The sequence below is a fragment of the Bombina bombina genome, chromosome 5 (assembly GCF_027579735.1).
Source record: "Bombina bombina isolate aBomBom1 chromosome 5, aBomBom1.pri, whole genome shotgun sequence".
NCBI lineage: Eukaryota > Metazoa > Chordata > Amphibia > Anura > Bombinatoridae > Bombina > Bombina bombina.
The window spans coordinates 973,598,649-973,622,799 of NC_069503.1; the positions used below are offsets into that span (position 1 = coordinate 973,598,649).

At 39.6% G+C, this 24,151-nt stretch overlaps 1 protein-coding gene across 1 annotated transcript in view; it reads left to right on the plus strand.

The window, feature by feature from the left end:
- DECR1 (2,4-dienoyl-CoA reductase 1) overlaps window positions 1-24,151 on the plus strand; it is a 364,680-nt gene that overhangs the window by 259,826 nt on the left and 80,703 nt on the right. Inside the window, exon 5 of the mRNA XM_053715187.1 lies at window positions 11,321-11,468. Coding sequence (XP_053571162.1) covers window positions 11,321-11,468 — 148 coding nt within the window. The remainder of the gene's footprint in view (window positions 1-11,320; window positions 11,469-24,151) is intronic.

Sequence of the window (24,151 nt, forward strand, 5' to 3'; positions counted from 1 at the left end):
CCTTAGAGTCTCTTAAGACTGAGACTCCTTTAGAGGAAATCTTAGATAGAATTAAGGCTCTTAAGCTGGTGAATTCTTTTATTACGGATGCCGCCTTTCAGATTGCCAAGCTGGCGGCTAAGAATGCAGGATTTGCCATTTTAGCGCGTAGAGCGTTATGGTTAAAATCTTGGTCTGCTGATGTGTCCTCTAAATCAAAGCTTTTAGCTATCCCTTTCAAAGGAAAGACCCTATTCGGGCCTGACTTGAAAGAAATCATTTCTGACATTATGGGAAGTAAGGGTCATCTCCTACCTCAGGATAAGGCAGCTAAACTGAGGGGTAAACAGAATAATTTTCGTTCCTTTCTGAATTTCAAGGGAGTCGCCTCTTCTTCTTCCGCTAAGCAGGGAGGGAATTTTGCACAAGCCAAGTCCGTCTGGAGACCCAACCAGACTTGGAACAAGGATAAACAACCCAAGAAGCCCACTGCTGCTCCCAAATCAGCATGAAGGGGCGGCCCCCGATCCGGGACCGGATCTAGTAGGGGGCAGACTTACTCTCTTTACCCAGGCTTGGCTAAGAGACGTTCAGGACCCCTGGACACTGGAAATCGTGTCCCAAGGGTATCAACTGGAATTCAAAAATTCTCTCCCAAGGGGGAGGTTTCTTCTTTCACGATAGACCAGATAAAAAGGGAGGCGTTCTTACGTTGTGTAAAAGACCTCTCTACTATGGGAGTAATTTGTCCCGTTCCAATACAGGGGCAGGGGTTTTACTCAAATCTTTTCGTGGTTCCCAAAAAAGAGGGAACGTTTCGACCCATTTTAGATCTCAAAAGTCTAAACAAGTTTCTCAGAGTCCCATCCTTCAAGATGGAGACTATTCGGACAATTCTGCCATTGATCCTGGAGGGTCAATATATGACTACCGTGGACTTGAAGGATGCATAACTTCATATTCCTATCCACAAAGATCATCACCAGTTCCTAAGGTTTGCCTTCCTGGACAAACATTTTCAGTTTGTGGCTCTTCCCTTCGGATTGGCCACAGCACCCAGGATCTTCACAAAGGTTCTAGGGTCTCTTCTGGCGGTTCTCAGGCCGCGTGGCATTGCAGTGGCGCCTTATCTGGACGATATTCTGATCCAGGCGTCGTCTTACCAACTGACAAAATCTCATACAGACATGGTTCTGTCCTTTCTGAGGACTCACGGGTGGAAGGTGAATTTAGAAAAGAGTTCACTAATTCCACAGACAAGGGTTCCTTTCCTGGGAACTCTAATAGATTCTATATACATGAAAATTTTCTTGACAGAAGTCAGAAAGTTAAAGATTCTGAATACATGCCGAGCCCTTCAGTCCAATCCTCGACCATCAGTGGCTCAGTGCATGGAGGTGATTGGATTGATGGTGGCGGCGATGGACATCATTCCGTTTGCTCGCTTTCGTCTCAGACCGCTACAACTGTGCATGCTCAGGCAGTGGAATGGAGATTATGCAAATTTGTCTCTTCAGATAGATCTGGATCAGGAGACAAGAGACTCTCTTCTTTGGTGGTTGTCGCCGGATCATCTGTCCCAAGGGACGTGCTTCCGCAGACCCTCATGGATGATAGTGACAACGGACGCCAGTCTACTAGGCTGGGGTGCAGTCTGGAATTTCCTGAAGGCTCAGGGGGTGTGGACTCGGTCGGAGTCTCTACTTCCAATCAATATTCTAGCATTGAGAGCAATATTCAATGCGCTTCAGGCTTGGCCTCAGTTGGCTTCGGCCAAATTCATCCGATTTCAGTCGGACAACATCACAACTGTGGCTTACATCAATGATCAGGGAGGAACAAGGAGTTCCTTAGCGATGACAGAAGTATCCAAGATAATTCGGTGGGCGGAAGCTCACTCTTGTTATCTGTCAGCAATCTACATCCCAGGAGTGGACAACTGGGAAGCAGACTTTTTGAGCAGACAGATGTTTCATCCGGGGGAATGGGAACTCCATCCGGAGGTCTTTGCCAACCTGATTCTCGGATGGGGCAGGCCAGAGCTGGATTTTATGGCATCTCGTCAGAATGCCAAACTTCCGAGATACGGATCCAGGTCCAGGGATCCTCAGGCTGAACTGATTAATGCCTTGGCAGTGCCTTGGTCGTTCAACCTAGCTTATGTGTTTCCACCGTTTGCTCTCCTTCCCCGGGTGATTGCTCGGATCAAACAGGAGAGGGCTTCGGTGATTCTCATCGCTCCTGCGTGGCCTTGCAGGACTTGGTATGCCGATCTGGTGGACATGTCCTCTCTGCCACCGTGGAAGCTTCCATTGAGGCAGGACTTTCTCATTCAGGGACCCTTCCATCATCCGAATCTGGTTTCTCTGCAGCTGACTGCTTGGAGATTGAACGCTTGATTTTATCTAAGCGGGGGTTCTCTGATTCGGTCATTGATACTTGATTCAGGCACGTAAGCCTGTTACTAGAAAGATCTACCATAAGATATGGCGTAAATATCTTTATTGGTGCGAATCCAAGGGCTACTCATGGAGTAGGGTTAGGATTCCCAGAATTTTATCTTTTCTCCAAGAAGGATTGGAGAAAGGGTTGTCAGCAAGTTCTTTAAAGGGACAGATTTCTGCTTTGTCGATTTTGTTACACAAGCGTCTTGCAGCTATTCCAGACGTTCAGTCTTTTTGTCAGGCTCTGACTAGAATCAAGCCTGTGTTTAGAGCAATTGCTCCACCCTGGAGTTTGAATTTAGTTCTTAATGTTCTTCAAGGGGTTCCGTTTGAACCCATGCATTCCATAGATATTAAGTTATGTTGGAAAGTTTTATTTTTGGTTGCTATTTCTTCTGCTCGCAGATTTTCTGAGCTTTCAGCTTTACAATGTGATTCTCCTTTTTGTTTCTAATAAGAATATTAATCAGGAAATTGTTGTTCCGTCCTTGTGTCCTAATCCTTCTTCTAAGAAGGAGCATCTGTTGCATAACTTGGACGTGGTCTGTGCCCTGAAGTTTTACTTGCAGGCGACTAAAGAATTTCGTCAATCATCTTCATTATTTGTTGTTTTTTCTGGAAAACGTAGGGGCCAGAAAGCTACGGCTACCTCTCTTTCTTTTTGGCTGAAGAGTGTAATCCGTCTGGCATATGAGACTGCTGGACAGCAGCCTCCTGAAAGAATTACGGCTCATTCCACTAGGGCTGTGGCTTCTTCATGGGCATTTAAAAATGATGCTTCTGTTGAACAGATTTGCAAGGCTGCAACTTGGTCATCTCTTCACACTTTTTCCACATTTTCCAAGTTCTTCAAGCAGTGGTGCCTTCCGTTTAGGTTCCTGTCTTGTCCCTCCCTTTCATCCGTGTCCTATAACTTTGGTATTGTATCCCATAAGTAAGGATGAAATCCATGGACTCGTCATATCTTGTAAAAGAAAAGGAAATTTATGCTTACCTGATAAATTTATTTCTTTTACGATATGACGAGTCCACGGTCCACCCTGTCATTTCTAAGACAGGTATTTACTTATTTTTTGTTAAACTTCAGTCACCTCTGCACCTTTGGCTTTTCCTTTCTCTTCCTAACTTCGGTCGAATGACTGGAGTGGGAGAGAAGGGAGGAGCTATATATACAGCTCTGCTGTGGTGCTCTTTGCCTCCTCCTGCTGACCATGAGGCAATATCCCACAAGTAAGGATGAAATCCGTGGACTCATCGTATCGTAAAATAAATACATTTATCAGGTAAGCATAAATTTCCTTTTTTTGTTTCTTCTGGCACCTTTTTCACCCTGATATTTCTCTTACTTTTACCTTGTTCCCTGGGCAGAATGACTGGGGATGAGGGAAGTGGGGGAGGTATTTAATCCTTTGGCTGGGGTGTCTTTGCCTTCTCCTGGTGGCCAGGTTCTGTGTTCCCAAAAGTAATGAATGCAGCTGTGGACTCTTCCCATCAGAAGAAAAGAAAATTATCAGGTAAGCATAATTTAAGTTTTTATTGTCCTTTGATTAACAAATACTTTTAACAGATATTTAAAGGGTTTGATCTAAACTGACAACTTTGTATTTCTTTCTACAAACCATGAAGAACTTTTGCTTGCCATAGACATTTGTATATTTTATTGTAATAATATATTTGTTTTCATGTATATTTGTCTGTATATAGCATCTGGAGATGCAGGGGCGGAACTACTATTGGTGCAGCAGGTGCAGTTGCCTCAGGGCCTAAGTGCTGAGGGGGTCTTTAGTGCAGAATGTGTACAATCCTAATGCAGGAGAGCTTATTATTAGTGCAGGTTGCAGGTCTGTCGGTGTATTCATCCATCCTCCAAATCATTATACAGCGCAACATGTATATTATTGTTATAACTTACTACTGAGTTACCTTTGGGGGGCCCCAAATAATGTTTGCACCAGGGCCCTTTATTGGGTAGATCCGCAACTGTAGAGATGCCACTGGAATTACTGGATTTTTCAACGACATTTTCAGGATTCCTACTCTGTGCAATTTATACCTTTTCCCTACTTGTCAGCTTCTGTTCCTACCTATTAGTAGTGATATATCCCTTTTGTGTACTGTGCTCTCTTTTAATGAGATTTGTATTTGCCCACGGCATGATCCCTGTCAGGGCGTTCTGTGGCCAGCTGGCTCTTACATTCATAATACACAAAGGTTTTCCTATGGTTTATTCCCATGGAGCCGTTGAACTGTTGCTGTACTTTGCATATGATCCGCACTTAGGTGTGTTGTGAAGAGCACTCAGAATCTGCAGTGCTTTTGGGACAGGCAAAGAGTGTGGAATATTCCAGCTCTGGTTTAATCTCTGGACATTGACTGCACTGAGTATAAATCCTGCGATTCACTGTCTAGCTTCAGTTACATTCTTATAATGCCCTAAGGTTGTATGTTCTATTTTCTGGAGTTTGCTGGGAGAACATAATTTTACTCTCTGTAATCACTTGTGTGTTTATTAATGTTCACATTCCCCACAGGTTTTTACTAAAGGGATATTCTAGTTCAGAAATGTTATGTTTGCCTGGTAACAAAAGAATATCTGTTTTTTATATCTGATCAGATTGCCCCTCTGAAACATGTACAAATTCTATATCACTATGTTGGTCTAATTACTATGTATACATATAGTTCTGTAGGTATATACCAGGTTATAAACATTTTATTTATTCTTTAACCCCTTAACGACACACGTCGTACAGGGTACATCTTACACAAACTGGTCTGTAAAGACCAGCGACGTACCCTGTACGATGTTAGGGGTTGCAAGCGGCTGGAAGCAATCCTGATCGCTTACAGTCACTTTCAAGGTATTGCCGTGATGCCTCAATATTAAGGCATCACTGCAATACCTTTTTAGGCACACCAATGCAGAGTGAGACACTCTGTGGCCCTCTCTTCATCGGCCAGCGATGGTGCCCATCGTTGGTGGGTGGGAGCCATTGCAGGGAGGTGGGGAACTTCCTTCCGGCCAGCTGAAGTAAATGCCGGGTGCGTGCGGGAGCGCGCACAGAGGGTAGGGGCGGGGGCGCATGTGCCCGTGATCTAGGGGCATAAAAAAATCAAAGAGTGGGAGAGAGAGCTGGGAGAGCGTGGTGGGTGGCAGAGGAGGGGGTGGACTACTTTTTAAAAGTGATCTGGGAGGAGGAGGGGATAGGGTATGGAGGGGGGCCGCTACACTACAGAAAAAGTGAGGATTTAAAAAAAAAAAAAAAGTTATTTTATTGCAAAGTGGGTACTGGCAGAGGCTGCCAGTACCCAAAATGGTGGCGAATAGCTAGTGGGGGGTTTGTTAGAGAGCTCTTTGGGGGGAATCGGGGAGGTTAGGGGCTAAGGGGGGATCCTACACAGCAGAATGATATTTTTTTTTTAAAAAAAAAACAACCTTTTATTTTAGTACTGGCAGACTTTCTGCCAGTACTTAAGATGGCGGGGACAATTGTGGGGTGGGGGAGGGAAGAGAGCTGTTTGGGAGGGATCAGAGGGTTGGATGTGTCAGATGGGAGGCTGATCTCTACACTAAAGCTAAAATTAACCCTTCAAGCTCCCTACAAGCTACATAATTAACCCTGTCACTGCTGGGCATAATACAAGTGTGGTGTGCAGCGGGATTTAGCTGCCTTCTAATTACCAAAAAGCAATGCCAAAGCCATATATGTCTTCTATTTCTGAACAAAGGGGATCCCAGAGAAGCATTTGCAACTATTTGTGCCATAATTGCACAAGCTGTTTATAAATAATTTTAGTGAGAAATCCAAAGTTAGTGAAAAAGTGAACTTTTTTTTTGTTGATAGCATTTCGTGGTGAAATAGTGGCATGAAGTATACCAAAATGGGCCAAGATCAACACTTTGGGTTGTTTACTACACTAAAGCCAAAATTAACCCTACAAGCTACCAAATTAACCCCTTCACTGCTGGGCATAATACAAGTGTGGTGCGCAGCTACATTTAGCGGCCTTTTTAATTACCAAAAAGCATTGACAAAGCCATATATGCCTGCTATTTCTGAACAAAGGGGATCCCAGAGAAGCATTTACAGCCATTTGTGCCATAACTGAACAAGCTGTTTGTAAATAATTTCAGTGAGAAACCTACAGTTTGTGAAAAAGTTAACAAATTTTTTTATTTGATCGCATTTGGCGGTGAAATGGTGGCATGAAATATACCAAAATGGGCCTAGATCAATACTTTGGGTTGTCTACTAAAAAAAATATATATATATATATATATATGTCAAGGGATATTCAGGGATTCCTGACAGATATCCGTGTTCCAATGTAACTATCGCTAATTTTGGAGAAAAAAAAAAATTGGAAATAGCAAAATGCTACTTGTATTTATTGCCCTATAACTTGCAAAGAACATGTAAACATTAGGTATTTCTAAACTCAGGACAAAATTTAGAAACTATTTAGCATGGGTGTTTTTTGATGGTTGTAGATGTGCAACAGATTTTGGGGGTCAAAGTAAGAAAAAGTGTGGGGGGGGGTTTCAATTTTTTCATCATATTTTACAATTTTTTAATGGTAAATTATAAGATATGATGAAAATGATGTTATCTTTAGAAAGTTCATTTAATGGCGAGAAAAACGGTATAAAATATGTGTGGGTACAGTAAATGAGTAAGAGGAAAATTACAGCTAAACACAAACACGGCAGAAATGTAAAAATAGCCCTGGTCCTTAAAGGGACATGAAACCCAAAATGTTTTCATGATTCAGATAGAGAATACAATTTTTGGGAATTATGCATAATCGAAAGAGAATTAATCTTGATGATCTCTTATCCACAAAGAGTGTCCCAACAAATTTGTCTTACAGAAAAATGTGTTTGCACACTCTGGTCTATCTGTAAGCAAAAATGGCAGCAAGCAGGATTGTAACAGTCACCAAGAAAAATTTCCAGCCAAAACCCCATTCTCTGTGTGTAAGGAGTTTTTGTCTGAGACCAAACTCCTCACAATTTTGTAATCATTCAATAGATTTGGATACACTCTCTTCTCTGATTGGCTACTGGGAAATGCCATTTTTAACAGCCAAATACTTTTTAGTTGTAATACTGGATTTAGGCCATCGGGGGCAGCAGAAAAAGACAAACAGTTTTATTTTCAACACTGCTAACATACTGTACATTACATAGTAGATAAGGTTGAAAAAAGACTGAAGTCCATCGAGTTTAACCTATACAAATCTAAAATACTTACAAAAAGCTCCAGTTAAGCTTAAATAAGCCCACTAAAAGGTAACCCATTTAATACTAGCAATCATATCCATGAATTTTGTTAGGTAAAGAACAAGGGGTCATGATCTCAAGCTGAAGGGTAGTAGATTCAGGAGTAATTGGAGGAAGCACTTCTTTACAGAAAGAGTGATTGATTTATGGAATAAACTTCCTAAAGAGCTAGTAGCGACATACACTTTAAAAATGCATGGGACAAGCATAAGGCTATCCTACAAACTAGATAATTTTATAATGTTAGGTAATATCAGGCAGACTTTCTGGGCCTATGGCTCTTATCTGCCATCAATATCTATGTTTCTATATACAGAAATGTATCCAGACTATTTTAAATGTATCTAGGGTATTGGCATTCACTACCTCTTTTGGTAATGAGTTCCACAATTTTATTGCTCTGACAGAGAAATTTTTTTTTTATGTTGCTGGATATTAAATCTCCTTTCCTCCAACCTTAAATTGTGACCTCTTGTCAGAAACAATTTTCTTGGAATAAACAGAGCTTCTGCCATCTCTGTATGTGGGCCTTAAATAACAGCTTACTATATCTTTAATTGTATATTTAATATACTCACTATTTCCTGATATTAATAAACTTATTTGGTCAACATATAATATCATTGAAAATGTACAATTTGAGATCAAACACGAGTATATTATTAATTCTATATTAAAATATGCTTATTGGAGTCTCATTTCTTTTCCATATAAATATAGCCCACATCTTTGTACATCTCTTTATAGTGTTATTTTGAGTGCATGAAAACACAATTTATATATACTTTATGGGACAATTTACAAACTCGGTCTGAAATGAAAGAAAAAAATGTTGTTATTCTGAAGTAAGTTGGTTAAACACTTAAAGGGACACTGAACCCAATTTTTTTCTATCATGATTCCGATAGAGCATGCAATTTTAAGCAACTTTCTTATTTTACTCCTATTATCTAATTCTTTTCATTCTCTTGGTATCCTTATTTGAAATGCAAGAATGTAAGTTTAGGTGCCGGCCCATTTTTGGTGAACACACTGTGTTGTTCTTGCTGATTGGTGGGTAAATTCACCTACCAATAAACAAGTGCTTTCCATGGTACTGAACCAAAAAAATAGCTTAGATGCCTTCTTTTTCAAATAAAGAAAGCAAGAGAACAAAGAAAAATTTATAATAAGAGTAAATTAGAAAGTTGTTTAAAATTGCATGCTCTATCTGAATCACGAAAGAAAAAATTTGGGTTCAGTGTCGACAGTTATATATTCACTTTAGATTTAAAGGTTTCTTATGCGTTAGACACATCTCCCAGGTTCATATATATATATATATGTGTGTGTTATTTGAGTATTTTAAATAGATTTGAAAATGATAGTCTGGGAAGGATGTTTATTGAAAACTCAGCATGTACCGATTTGCGTTGAAGTGTGAATGGTCACTTTCCCTGTAAAACTGTTTTTTCTTTGCATACACTTAAGCTTCAAAAGAGTTGAATATTGTAGACTAACTATCTCATTGCAGGGGTTTGTCAACTTCACTAATTCAAACAAATGTTTCCCTTTTGCTCTCTTAGATGTCTTGAGCAGCGAGGGGGTCAGTGGTGATCTGATAGGAAATTTTACTTCACCCCTTAGGCAGGAAACCTTTGAAAACAACTCCTTTTTTCTCTGATGTTCTGTAATAAGGAAAAGAGGGTTGTTCTGTTGTGGCCATAGCCCACTCAATTCATGTCAAAGGAGATCATACTGACATTAAATATCAACATGTATTTGATACATATGTAGTTTATTTAATGCTATTCACAGGTACCCTGACAGTTCTGTATTTGACCCTATGAATTGTCATTTCTAACCCTTGAAACTAAAACGTAAACATGACCTAAATCAATGCAAATGCTGTCAACCTTTAATATCAGATGTGTTTTTCCTTTAAAAGCTGAGCTTTTAGTGCTGAACAATTTAGAGTAAAAAAATAAAAATAACTCCAATTGATTTTCTTTGCAAATTATATAATTTGAATAATCTCTGCAAACCAGCTGCTCTTGCAATAATAAGCAAAAATAACATTCACATTTCATACTATACACACAAATGTTGTGAAATGTATAAGAAAAGCAAACAATAGAAACAGTATGAACGAAGGGACATTTTAATGCTAAATGTAAATGCTCTAATTTCTTTAAGCATTTTGTTTTCATTGGTGTTCCTTGCTTATTATCATCCCTACAAAGAGGAGTACTAAATAGGACAAGGAAGCCAAAAGAGACCAAATTAAACTTTCATGGAAAGAGAATGCAATTTTGCAAGACTTTTTCTGTTATCAAATTTTGAACAACTTTCTGATGTGCTTATATTATATATATTATATTTGTTAGATAGCTAACCTAGGTAAGATCAGGAGCAGCAATGCACTACAAGAAGCTAGCAGATTATTGGTAGGTGACACATATGCCTGTTGTCATTGGCTCATGATGTGAATAGCTAGCTCCCAGTACCTCATGCTCTGGAGCGGACTTTAACTTGTCAGTGTTGAACAGTGTCACTCAGGAAGCGACCCAGTAGCTGATGGAATTTTAGAATCACCTGAACAGAGCCTCCTGAGTTACCCTCCAGTATTCTTGGAAAAAATAGGGCTGGAAATAAAATCTTTCTGACAGAAGGAAAAGCTAGGAATCAAATCAGCAGAGTGTCAAGGTCAGAGACGAGCAGGATTTAGCAACAGAAGGTCAGTCCAATCAGATAGCAGGTTGCAGAGTCAAAGACCAGCAGGATTCTGCAACAGAGGTCAGTCAGACAAAGCAGAATCGCCAAGCAGAAGGCAAACATGAGCTTTAATGTGCATGTAATCTATTTCTTGTCTTGTAATACATAATTCTTTCATTTGCATTTCTACCTTACAACCCATCAAAATCCTGCAAAACATCCAGGATAGTTGTGAGTTCTGCCCACTATTGGCCTCCCCTCGCACGGCAAATGTCCCAGTTTTCAGGGACTGCAGGGTTCTTCCCATATCATGCCAACTCCACCTACAGTACACCTGCAACCCAGCCCTCCTTTCACTGCTCTGCCCGCACTACTCACATATTACCCTGCCCTCAAAGATCCTGAAAGCCTTCAGACATTGAGGGGTATGACACAGTGCTGTAGTATGTTAGACATGTTAAACTAGATTATAGTTACTGTATTCCTACTGCTCACTATTTTCTTCTTATAATTTTGAAAAACTTAATTACATTAGATTTTTTTTTCTTTTTAAATTAATTTAAATTCTGATGAATCCTTATCAGAAATGTACGTATATATTCTTCCATGAAAACTGCAGGGAACTATGCACAAGGTATCAGCTGAACAAGTGCTATGTTAACCAACCTGCAGCCTCAGGTCATTAATGGCTTCATTTTTGTACAACTTTATTTATACGTTTTCAATTTTTTATTGATAAAAAAAACAAACTATGAAAGACTCATGTAGTTTTGACTTTTGAAAGTTTCTTTTCCACCTGTTCTTCATTATTTACAGCACATTTGAGGCAAATAACAAACATTGTGTACAGTTATAAGTTGCTTTTTTGTTTTCTTGTACTCGTTTGATATATTTCCTTTCTGACATCTTCTTTGGTTAGGTTGTGATAAACAATGCAGCAGGGAACTTTATTTCTCCTTCCGAAAGACTTTCTGCAAATGCCTGGAGAACGATTACAGACATTGTTCTTAATGGCACAGCTTACGTAACACTCGAGGTGGGAAAGGAACTAATTAAGGCAGGAAAAGGTAAGACACATATCGACCTTAGTTTGACTTGACCTTTACATGCTGTGAAACAAGCTCATAGCTTTCAACTGCTATCATTTTTTATTTTTTGATGTTGGTGTATTCATTTTCATGTTAAGTTTAACAATGTAACATACATGCTCTTTGTTGTAATTTTTTTGGTATAACAGAATATTAACCCCTTAATTACCTAGGCTATTTTGCATAGGTATTTGGTTGATTGGCTAAGGGGACTGTGGGGCCAGTCTGTAAAAAGGCAGGGACCTTCAGGCTACCTGCACATGCACTAGGACCCAAGCTGGGAGTATAAGCCTTGTGCACAGATATTTAGACTGTCTGAATTTGAATCACATGAGCATGGTCCTTAAAGACTAGGACAATGTAACATATAAACATTAAAGGGACACTAAACCCAAACATTTTCTTTCATGATTCAGATAGAGAATACAAATGTAAACAACATTACAATTTACTTCTATTATTCATTTTGCTTTATTTTTTAGATATCCTAAGTGCAGCAACCAATCAGCAGCTACTGAGCATATCTAGATATGCTTTTCAGCAAAGAATATCAAGAGAATAAAACAGATTGGATAATAGAAGTAAATTAGAAAGTAGTTTAAAATGGCATGCTCTTTCTAAATCATGAAAGAAAAATGTGGGTTTTGTGTCCCTTTAAAGGGACATTCCAGCCAAAATTGGAATCCAGTTTTAGATAGAAATATTTTTGTAATATACATGTATTAGCAAAAATGCATCTAATAAAAGCTATAGCTATTTCAAAAGTGTATTTAAGTATGCACCGTGCACCAGCATTTCTTTCATGTAATTAACAAGAGTCCATGAGCTAGTGACGTATGGGATATACATTCCTACCAGGAGGGGCAAAGTTTCCCAAACCTTAAAATGCCTATAAATACACCCCTCACCACACCCACAAATCAGTTTTACAAACTTTGCCTCCAAGGGAGGTGGTGAAGTAAGTTTGTGCTAGATTCTACGTTGATATGCGCTCCGCAGCAAGTTGGAGCCCGGTTTTCCTCTCAGCGTGCAGTGAATGTCAGAGGGATGTGAAGAGAGTATTGCCTATTGAATGCAGTGATCTCCTTCTACGGGGTCTATTTCATAAGGTTCTCTGTTATCGGTCGTAGAGATTCATCTCTTACCTCCCTTTTCAGATCGACGATATACTCTTATATTTACCATTTCCTCTACTGATTCTCGTTTCAGTACTGGTTTGGCTTTCTACAAACATGTAGATGAGTGTCCTGGGGTAAGTAAGTCTTATTTTCTGTGACACTCTAAGCTATGGTTGGGCACTTTATTTATAAAGTTCTAAATATATGTATTCAAACATTTATTTGCCTTGACTCAGAATGTTCAACTTTCCTTATTTCCAGACAGTCAGTTTCATATTTGGGATTATGCATTGAATTATCATATTTTTTCTTACCTCAAAAAAATTTGACTTTTTTCCCTGTGGGCTGTTAGGCTCGCGGGGGCTGAAAATGCTTCATTTTATTGCGTCATTCTTGGCGCGGACTTTTTTGGCGCAAAAATTCTTTTCCGTTTCCGGCGTCATACGTGTCGCCGGAAGTTGCGTCATTTTTTGACGTTATTTTGCGTCAAAGATGTCGGCGTTCCGGATGTGGCGTCATTTTTGGCGCCAAAAACATTTTAGGCGCCAAATAATGTGGGCGTCTTTTTTGGCGCTAAAAAATATGGGCGTCATTTTTGTCTCCACATTATTTAAGTCTCTTTATTTATTGCTTCTGGTTGCTAGAAGCTTGTTCACTGGCATTTTTTTCCCATTCCTGAAACTGTCATTTAAGGAATTTGATCAATTTTGCTTTATATGTTGTTTTTTCTTTTACATATTGCAAGATGTTCCACGTTGCAACTGAGTCAGAAGATACTACAGGAAAATCACTGCACAGTGCTGGAGCTACCAAGCTAAGTCTGCTATAAACTTTTGGTATCTGTTTCTCCAGCTGTTATTTGTATTGCATGTCATGTCAAACTTATTAATGCAGATAAAATTTCCTTTAGTACTATTACATTACCTGTTGCTGTCCGTCAACATCTAATTTTCAGAGTGTTCCTGATAACATAAGAGATTTTATTTTTTTTTTTAAATCCATTAAGAAGGCTGTGTCTGTTATTTCTCCTTCTAGTATACATAAAAGTCTTTTAAAACTTCTCTTTTTTTCAGATGAATTTTTAAATGAACATCATCATTCTGATACTGATAATAGTTCTTCTGGTTCAGAGGTTTCTGTCTCAGAGGTTGATGCTGATAAATCTTTGTATCTGTTCAAGATGGAATTTATTCGTTCTTTACTTAAAGAAGTGTTATTTGCATTAGAAATAGAGGATTCTGGTCCTCTTGATACTAAATGTAAACGTTTAAATAAGGTTTTTAAATCTGCTGTAGTTATTCCAGAAGTGTTTTATCTCCCTGATGCTATTTCTGAAGTAATTTCCAGGGAATGGAATAATTTGGGTAATTTATTTACTCCTTCTAGACGTTTAAGCAAATTATATCCTGTGCCATCTGACAGATTAGAGTTTTTTGGGACAAAAATCCCTAAGGTTATGGGGCTGTCTCTACTCCTGCTAATGTACTACTATTCCTATGGCAGATAGTACTTCATTTAAGGATCCTTTAGATAGGAAAATTGAATCTTTTCTAAGAAAAGCTTACTTATGTTCAGGTAATCTTCTTAGACCTGCTATATTTTTAGCGGATGTTGCTGCAGCTTCAACTTTTTGGTTAGAAGCTTTAGCACAACAGGTAACAGATCATAATTTTATAGCATTATTATTATTCTATAACATGCTAATTATTTTATTGGTGATACCATCTTTTGATATCATTAGAGTTGATGTCAGGTATATGTCTCTAGCTATTTTAGCTAGAAAAGCTTTATGGATTAAACTTGGAATGCTGACATGTCTTCTAAGTCAACTTTGCTTTCCCTTTCTTTCCAGGGTAAATAATCATTTCGTTCCTTTCCTCACAACAAGGAACAAAAGCCTGATCCTTCATCCTCAGGAGCGGTATCAGTTTGGAAACTATTTCCAGTTTGGAATATATCCAAGCCTTATAGAAACCTATTGTCAGCTCCTAAGTACCTATGAAGGTGCGGCCCTTATTCCAGCTCAGCTGGTATGGGGCAGATTACGTTTTTTTCAAAGAAATTTGGATCAATTCCGTTCTTAATCTCTGGTTTCAGAAACATTGTTTCAGAAAGGTACAGAATTGGCTTCAAGTTAAGGCCTCCTGCTAAGAGATTCTTTTCTTTCCCAGTTGACACAGCAAGGCTCAGCATTTCTGAAATGTGTTTCAGATCTAGAGTTGGCTGGAGTATTTATGCCAGTTCCAGTTCTGGAACAGGGGCTGGGGTTTTATTTTATCTCTTCATTGTACCAAAGAAGGTCAATTCCTTCAGACCAGTTCTGGATCTATCATTATTGAATCGTTATGTTAGGATACCAACATTCAAGATGGTTACTGTAGGACTATCCTGCCTTTTGTTTAGCAAGGGCATTATATGTCTACAATAGATTTACAGGATGTGTATCTGCATATTCCGATTCATCCAGATCACTTTTAGTGTCTGAGATTCTCTTTTTAGACAAGCATTACCAGTTTTGTGGCTCTACTGTTTGGTCTAGCCTCAGTTCCAAGAATTTTTTTCAAAGGTTCTCGGTGCCCTTCTTCTGTAATCAGAGAATAGGGTTTTAGTATTTCCTTATTTGGACGATATCTTGGTACTTGCTCAGTCTTCTCATTTTCGAAGAATCTCATACGAATCGACTTGTGTTGTTTCTTCAAGTTCATGGTTGGAGGATCAATTTACCATTCAGTTCATTGATTCCTCAGACAAGGGTAACCTTTTTAGGTTTCTAGATAAATTCAGTGTCTATGACTCTGTCCTTGTCAGACAAGAGAAGTTTAACATTGATATCAGCTTGTCAAAACCTTCAGTCACAATCATTCCCTTTGGTAGCCTTATGCATGGAAATGTTGGGTCTTAGGACTGCCGCATCAGATGCGATCTCCTTTGCTCGTTTTCACATGCGACCTCTTCAGCTCTGTATGCTGAACCAATGGTGCAGGGATTACTCAAAGATATCTCAATTAATATCTTTAAACCGATTTTACGACACTCTCTGACATGGTGGACAGATCACCATCGTTTAGTTCAGGGGGCTTCTTTGTTCTTCCGACCTGGACTATAATCTCAACAGATTCAAGTCTTACAGGTTGGGGAGCTGTGTGGGGGTCTCTGACGGCACAAGGGGTTTGGGAATCTCAGGAGGTGAGATTTCCGATCAATATTTTGGAACTCCGTGCAATTTTCAGAGCTCTTCAGTCTTGGCCTCTTCTGAAGAGAGAGTTGTTCATTGTTCTCAGATAAGACAATGTCACAACTGTGGCATACATCAATCATCAAGGAGGGACTCACAGTCCTCTGGTTATGAAAGAAGTATCTCGAATTTTTGTTTGGGCGGAATCCAGCTCCTGTCTAATCTCTGCGGTTTATATCCCAGGTATGGACAATTGGAAAGCGGATTATCTCAGTCGCCAAACGTTGCATCCGGGCGAATGGTCTCTTCACCCAGAGGTATTTCTTCAGATTGTTCAAAATGTGGGAACTTCCAGAAATAGATCTGATGGCTTCTCATCTAAACAAGAAACTTCCCAGGTATCTGTCTAGATCCCTGGATCTTCAGGCAGAGGCAGTGGATGCATTTTCACTTCCTTGGAAGTATCATCCTGCCTATATCTTTCCGCCTCTAGTTCTTCTTCCAAGAGTAATCTCCAAGATTCTGAAGGAATGCTCGTTTGTTCTGCTGGTAGCTCCGGCATGGCCTCACAGGTTTTGGTATACGGATCTTGTCCGGATGGCCTCTTGCCAACCGTGGACTCTTCCGTTAAGACCAGACCTTTTGTCTCAAGGTCCTTTTTTCCATCAGGATCTGAAATCCTTAAATTTAAAGGTATGGAGATTGAACGCTTGATTCTTGGTCAAAGAGGTTTCTCTGACTCTGTGATTAATACTATGTTACAGGCTCGTAAATTTGTATCCAGAGAGATATATTATAGAGTCTGGAAGACTTATATTTCTTGGTGTCTTTCTCATCATTTTTCTTGGCATTCTTTTAGAATACCGAGACTATTGCAATTTCTTCAGGATGGTTTAGATAAGGGTTTGTCCGCAAGTTCCTTGAAAGGTCAAATCTCTGCTCTTTCTGTTCTTTTTCACAGAAAGATTGCTGTTCTTCCTGATATTCATTGTTTTGTACAAGCTTTGGTTCGTATAAAGCCTGTCATTAAGTCAATTTCTCCTCCTGGAGTTTGAATTTGGTTCTGGGGGCTCTTCAAGCTCCTCCATTTGAACCTATGCATTCATTGGATATTAAATTACTTTCTTGGAAAGTTTTGTTCCTTTTGGCCATCTCTTCTACCAGAAGAGTTTCTGAATTATCTGCTCTTTCTTGTGAGTCTCCTTTTCTGATTCTTCATCAGGATAAGGCGGTGTTGCGAACTTCTTTTGAATTTTACCTAAAGTTGTGAATTCCAACAACATTAGTGGAGAAATTGTGGTTCCTTCATTATGTCCTAATCCTAAGAATTCTAAGGAGAAATCGTTGCATTCTTTGGATGTTGTTAGAGCTTTGAAATATTATGTTGAAGCTACGAAATCTTTCTGTAAGACTTCTAGTCTATTTGTTATCTTTTCCGGTTCTAGGAAAGGCCAGAAAGCCTCTGCCATTTCTTTGGCATCTTGGTTGAAATCCTTAATTCATCTTGCCTATGTTGAGTCGGGTAAAATTCCGCCTCAGAGAATTACAGCTCATTCTACTAGGTCAGTATCTACTTCCTGGGCGTTTAGGAATGAAGCTTCGGTTGACCAGATTTGCAAAGCAGCAACTTGGTCCTCTTTGCATACTTTTACTAAATTCTACCATTTTGATGTATTTTCTTCTTCTGAAGCAGTTTTTGGTAGAAAAGTTCTTCAGGCAGCGGTTTCAGTTTGAATCTTCTGCTTATGTTTTTTGTTAAACTTTATTTTGGGTGTGGATTATTTTCAGCAGGAATTGGCTGTCTTTATTTTATCCCTCCCTCTCTAGTGACTCTTGTGTGGAAAGATCCACATCTTGGGTAGTCATTATCCCATACGTCACTAGCTCATGGACTCTTGTTAATTACATGAAAGAAAACATAATTTATGTAAGAACTTACCTGATAAATTCATTTCTTTCATATTAACAAGAGTCCATGAGGCCCACCCTTTTTTGTGGTGGTTATGATTTTTTTGTATAAAGCACAATTATTCCAATTCCTTATTTTATATGCTTCGCACTTTTTTTCTTATCACCCCACTTCTTGGCTATTCGTTAAACTGATTTGTGGGTGTGGTGAGGGGTGTATTTATAGGCATTTTAAGGTTTGGGAAACTTTGCCCCTCCTGGTAGGAATGTATATCCCATACGTCACTAGCTCATGGACTCTTGTTAATATGAAAGAAATGAATTTATCAGGTAAGTTCTTACATAAATTATGTTTTTAAACACAGCCCTTGCTCATAGAGCCTAAGGTGCTTGTACCATCTGGTAATGACTCAATTTGTCAATTGTTGACATTATACAAGCCCCACTGGCACTCTTAACAGCTTCAGTATTTACAATGTTGGTGCACTGAGAATATCTAGCTATACTAGAAGCATTTTTGCCAATACGTGTATATTGCGGGTATATTTCTATTCAAAGATGTACTTCATCTATGTGCATTTAAATTTTGACTGGAATGTCCCTTTAAGATGGGAGTGACCCTATCACCCCAATTTTTAACATATACCATATAAAAATATAAAAATTAAAAATGTATATGATGTCCTTTGTTTCTCTGCCTCTACATATGTATAACATGGGGGAAACATCTCAGCTATGACACAGATACCAAAATAAGGGAACCTTTTTTTTACAGAGGGCAACAGATCTCACCACTTTATGCTTCTAGTTTCTATTCCTTTTGTTATTTACATACATTATTTTATAGTTGTTCAAGGTCCCTTTAATAAATGTAACCAAAGAACATTATACTAATATCCTTTAAACTGTATTGTTGTATATTTTCAGACCTCACATATATTTTGCATGGGAGCAGATATGATCTTAAAATTTCCTACTGACTGTGAATTGATTGCAGTTATGTCCCAATCTAAGTACCTCAGGTGCTAGGACCCAAAACTCATAAATATTAACATGGATGGATTAGATGAACTAGAAAAATTGTAGAGATGAAAAATGTCATTCCTTATCCTGCTTGACTGTTTGAAGCTAATCTCACACAAGCACATAACTTTGCAGCTTTTCGTGTATATGTCAGATCATTATCAACAGCCTAAAATCTCTGTTTAATTACTGTATGGTAAAGGTTAATCAGTCATTGGCTTTGCATGTGTGACTTTGTCTAAGCGCTAGGGACAAAAACAGCAACTAAATCTAAGAATGATTGTACTGTGCATAAGGTTAACCCAAGGAAAAATTATGCCTTAGGGTATGAAGGCAGATCAGAATATTGACAGGCTTGATGTGATTGTTCCATTCTGCCAAAATTCCGGTTTCTGTGAATTTAGCAATTTGTTGACTGAAGTTTGCTGGCAGTAACTGTAACTAGTTGGCTAGGATAGTGAATACAATCCTATATAGCCTCTTGAATGTCATTTCATAATGGTGCTGTATAGCAAATACATTGTCTTAGTATGTTTTTATCAAGCAGAATTGACAATTAATAATGTGTGTAAATGTGAATTTGAATTGATTTTTTTTTTTTTGCTCCAAATTGGAAACATTTAAAGGGACAAAAATGAAATGACTAAGTGCATTTCAATTTTGAATAAAATCATTTTTGAGATGTGAGTGTGTGTGTGTATACACTGTCTTTTTAAAAAGAAAGTACACCCTCTTTGAATTCTAGGGTTTTACGTATCAGGACATAACAATCATCTGGTCCTTAGCAGGTCTTAAAATTAGGTAAATATAACCTCAGATGAACAACAACACATGACATATTACACTGTGTCATGATTTATAAAACAAAAATAAAGCCAAAATGGAGAAGCCATGTGTGAAAAACTAAGTACACCTTATGATTTCAATAGCTTGTAGAACCACATTTAGCAACAATAACATGAAGTAATCATTTTCTGTATCACTTTATCAGTCTCTCACATCATTGTGGAGGAATTTTATCCCACTCTACTTTGCAACATTGCTTCAGTTCATTGGGGGGAGGCAGAAAACCCAGCCAAAAGCTTAAATATACCTCCCACTTCCCCTATCCCCAAGTCATTCTTTGCCTTTCGTCAATATTGGTGGTGGTAGAGAAGTGTCAGAAGATTTGGATAGTCCTGTATGGGTATGTTCCCTCATGTCAACCTCTCAGTGAGAGTATCGATGAAAGTTAGAGTCTGGAGATGCAGGGAAAGTTTTTCTGCGAAACCATCCAGACTGTCGCTAACAGTGTTGACGAGTTTCACTGCTTGCTGCTACACACTCAAGTCCATGTCAGAAGCTCTGCTGTAAGACTGTCACACTTGAGAGACTGTGCCTGTTCCACAGCATGGATCCTGGAGGGTAAGAGTGTTTTTTATATATACATTGTAAAACCCTATACAGGGTCACAGTGTTGCTCCTTTATACCTCGATAGGATCAAGGGTTAATATCTCCTTCAGGGAAATTATATGAACAGTTTGGGGATTTATATCTGCTTTATGTGAGAGTTTTTATAGGCTCATGGGCTGTGTGTTTTTTGACTTGGAACAAACAGGTTTCACTTTCGTTTTTGAAGTGTTGTACAGCTCATAATATCTTGGTGCCCTTTCTCATAGCAGGGGAAGTCCTGTCTTACATACCACGTGACTGGCTGTGGTCTCTTTTATTTCCTAAGATCCTGCTACAGACATCACTCCTGAGGAGAGCGTTTCACTGTTAGCTGTCTGGGTCTAGGAGTTGGTGAGTGCCCCAGCCATTGAGAGTACTAAAATGTCGTTTTCTAAATAAAAGTGTTTTTTATTGTCCTTCTGTGGGTATATACAAAGCTATGGAGGACTCTAATACTACATTAGAAGGTTCTGCTCCTTCTGTACTGATTAATAATTCCTGTTTATATTGTGAGGAGTCTATAGTTTGCCCGCCTGCTCAATTTTGTTACATTTGCTTAAATACTGTTCTAAAGTCTAAGAAGGGAGAAAAGCCTGCTAATACTCCTAGCGCTATTAGCCCTTCTGAACCGCCTACTTCTCAGGAATCTGGGTCTCGAGAAATTACTACCCTCTCTACATTACCTGCTCCACATGCAGTTCCCCGCGGCTCAACTAATCCTCCATCTGGAGGGGGCTTTTTTTCCAGCAGACTTTACCGCGCAGTTACAATCGGCGGTGTCTTCGGCCCTGAGTGCCTTACCTCGCTTTAACAAATTCAAGAGAAAGGTTAAACATAGTTCTCCTGACCTTGAGTTATCTAAATATTTGTCGGATTTAGCTACTATATCCCAGCTATCTGAGGATGAGTTAACCTCTGTAGCTTCAGAGGGTGAACTTTCTGAGTCGGAGACTTCAGTTATTAAATCTCCTTCAGCGGAGGAACCCTCCTTTAGATTTAAAATTGAGCATCTGCGTTTTTTTATTAAAGGAGGTTCTGTCTAATTTAGAGGTTCCAGAGGCTACACTCCCTGAGGAGCCTAAGATCCCTAAATTAGACAGGGTTTACAAAGATCAGAAGGTCCCTCTGACTTCTCCTGTGACAGTTACGATGGCGAACATTATTAGTAACGAATGGAAAAGAGTTTGAATGTTCCCTCTTTCAAGATGGAAACAATACGGTCAATCCTGCCTCTAGTTCAGGAAGGACAGTTTATGACCACCATAGACCTGAAGGATGCATACCTTCACGTCCCGATTCACAGGGAACATTTTCAGTTCCTGAGGTTTGCTTTTCTGGATCAGCACTTCATAGCTCCTCCGTTTGGCCGAGCTACTGCTCCAAGGATATTTACAAAGGTTCTGGGGGCTCTTCTAGCCATTGCCAGAACACAAGGTATTGCAGTAGCGCCTTACCTGGACGATAACTTGGTACAAGCACCATCCTTTCGTCTAGCGGAAGAACATTCGGAGTCCCTTCTCAGTCTTCTTCGATCACATGGATGGAATATAAACTTGGAAAAGAGTTATCTTACTCCAAGTACAAGGGTGAATTTCCTGGGAACTATAATAGATTCCATATCCATGAGAATATTCCTCACAGATCAGAGACGTTGCAAGCTAACTTCTGCATGTCTTGCCCTATAGGCCTCCTCGAGACCCTCAGTGGCTCAGTGTATGGAGGTAATCGGACTTATGGTGTCCTGCGTGGACATCATTCCTTTTGCCAGACCCTTACAACTACAGGGAGTGCAGAATTATTAGGCAAGTTGTATTTTTGAGGATTAATTTTATTATTGAACAACAACCATGTTCTCAATGAACCCAAAAAACTCATTAATATCAAAGCTGAATAGTTTTGGAAGTAGTTTTTAGTTTGTTTTTAGTTTTAGCTATTTTAGGGGGATATCTGTGTGTGCAGGTGACTATTACTGTGCATAATTATTAGGCAACTTAACAAAAAACAAATATATACCCATTTCAATTATTTATTTTTACCAGTGAAACCAATATAACATCTCAACATTCACAAATATACATTTCTGACATTCAAAAACAAAACAAAAACAAATCAGTGACCAATATAGCCACCTTTCTTTGCAAGGACACTCAAAAGCCTGCCATCCATGGATTCTGTCAGTGTTTTGATCTGTTCACCATCAACATTGCGTGCAGCAGCAACCACAGCCTCCCAGACACTGTTCAGAGAGGTGTACTGTTTTCCCTCCTTGTAAATCTCACATTTGATGATGGACCACAGGTTCTCAATGGGGTTCAGATCAGGTGAACAAGGAGGCCATGTCATTAGATTTTCTTCTTTTATACCCTTTCTTGCCAGCCACGCTGTGGAGTACTTAGACGCGTGTGATGGAGCATTGTCCTGCATGAAAATCATGTTTTTCTTGAAGGATGCAGACTTCTTCCTGTACCACTGCTTGAAGAAGGTGTCTTCCAGAAACTGGCAGTAGGACTGGGAGTTGAGCTTGACTCCATCCTCAACCCGAAAAGGCCCCACAAGCTCATCTTTGATGATACCAGCCCAAACCAGTACTCCACCTCCACCTTGCTGGCGTCTGAGTCGGACTGGAGCTCTCTGCCCTTTACCAATCCAGCCACGGGCCCATCCATCTGGCCCATCAAGACTCACTCTCATTTCATCAGTCCATAAAACCTTAGAAAAATCAGTCTTGAGATATTTCTTGGCCCAGTCTTGACGTTTCAGCTTGTGTGTCTTGTTCAGTGGTGGTCATCTTTCAGCCTTTCTTACCTTGGCCATGTCTCTGAGTATTGCACACCTTGTGCTTTTGGGCACTCCAGTGATGTTGCAGCTCTGAAATATGGCCAAACTGGTGGCAAGTGGCATCTTGGCAGCTGCACGCTTGACTTTTCTCAGTTCATGGGCAGTTATTTTGTGCCTTGGTTTTTCCACACGCTTCTTGCGACCCTGTTGACTATTTTGAATGAAACGCTTGATTGTTCGATGATCACGCTTCAGAAGCTTTGCAATTTTAAGGGTGCTGCATCCCTCTGCAAGATATCTCACTATTTTTGACTTTTCTGAGCCTGTCAAGTCCTTCTTTTGACCCATTTTGCCAAAGGAAAGGAAGTTGCCTAATAATTATGCACACCTGATATAGGGTGTTGATGTCATTAGACCACACCCCTTCTCATTACAGAGATGCACATCACCTAATATGCTTAATTGGTAGTAGGCTTTCGAGCCTATACAGCTTGGAGTAAGACAACATGCATAAAGAGGATGATGTGGTCAAAATACTCATTTGCCTAATAATTCTGCACTCCCTGTATGCATGATGAGACAATGAAACGGCGACCATTCAAATCTGTCTCAAAAGACTGTGCTGGACAGCCTGTCGAGACACTTGCTCTCCTGGTGGCTCTGTCCAGATCATCTGTCCCAAGGCATGTGCTTTTTGAGACCGTCCTGGGAGATTGTGACTACGGACGCATGCCTTTCCGGCTGGGGAGTTGTTTGGGGTGCCAAGAAGGCACAAGATCTGTTGACTCTGGAGGAGTCCTCCCTTTTCGATCAATATTTTGAAAAACTGGGCAATCTTCAATGCCTTGAAGTCTTGGCCCCTTCTGGGTTTGCCCCAGTTTATCAGATTCCAATCAGACAATATAACCTCGGTTGCCTATATCAACCATTATGGAGGAATGAGAAGTTCCTTGGCGATGAGAGAAGTATCTCGGATACTAGAGTGGGTGGAGACTCACAAATGTTACTTGTCAGCAATCCACATTCCGGGTGTGGACAACTTTTAGCGTAAAGAGGCTTTCTTTACGGATATGGTGAATCCACGGCATCATCAACTACTGTTGGGAATATCACTCATGGCCAGCAGAAGGAGGCAAAGAGCACCACAGCCAAGCTGTTAAGTATCACTCCCCTTCCCACAAACACCAGTCATTCTCTTTGCCTTCTGCAAGGAGGAGGTTTAGCCGCA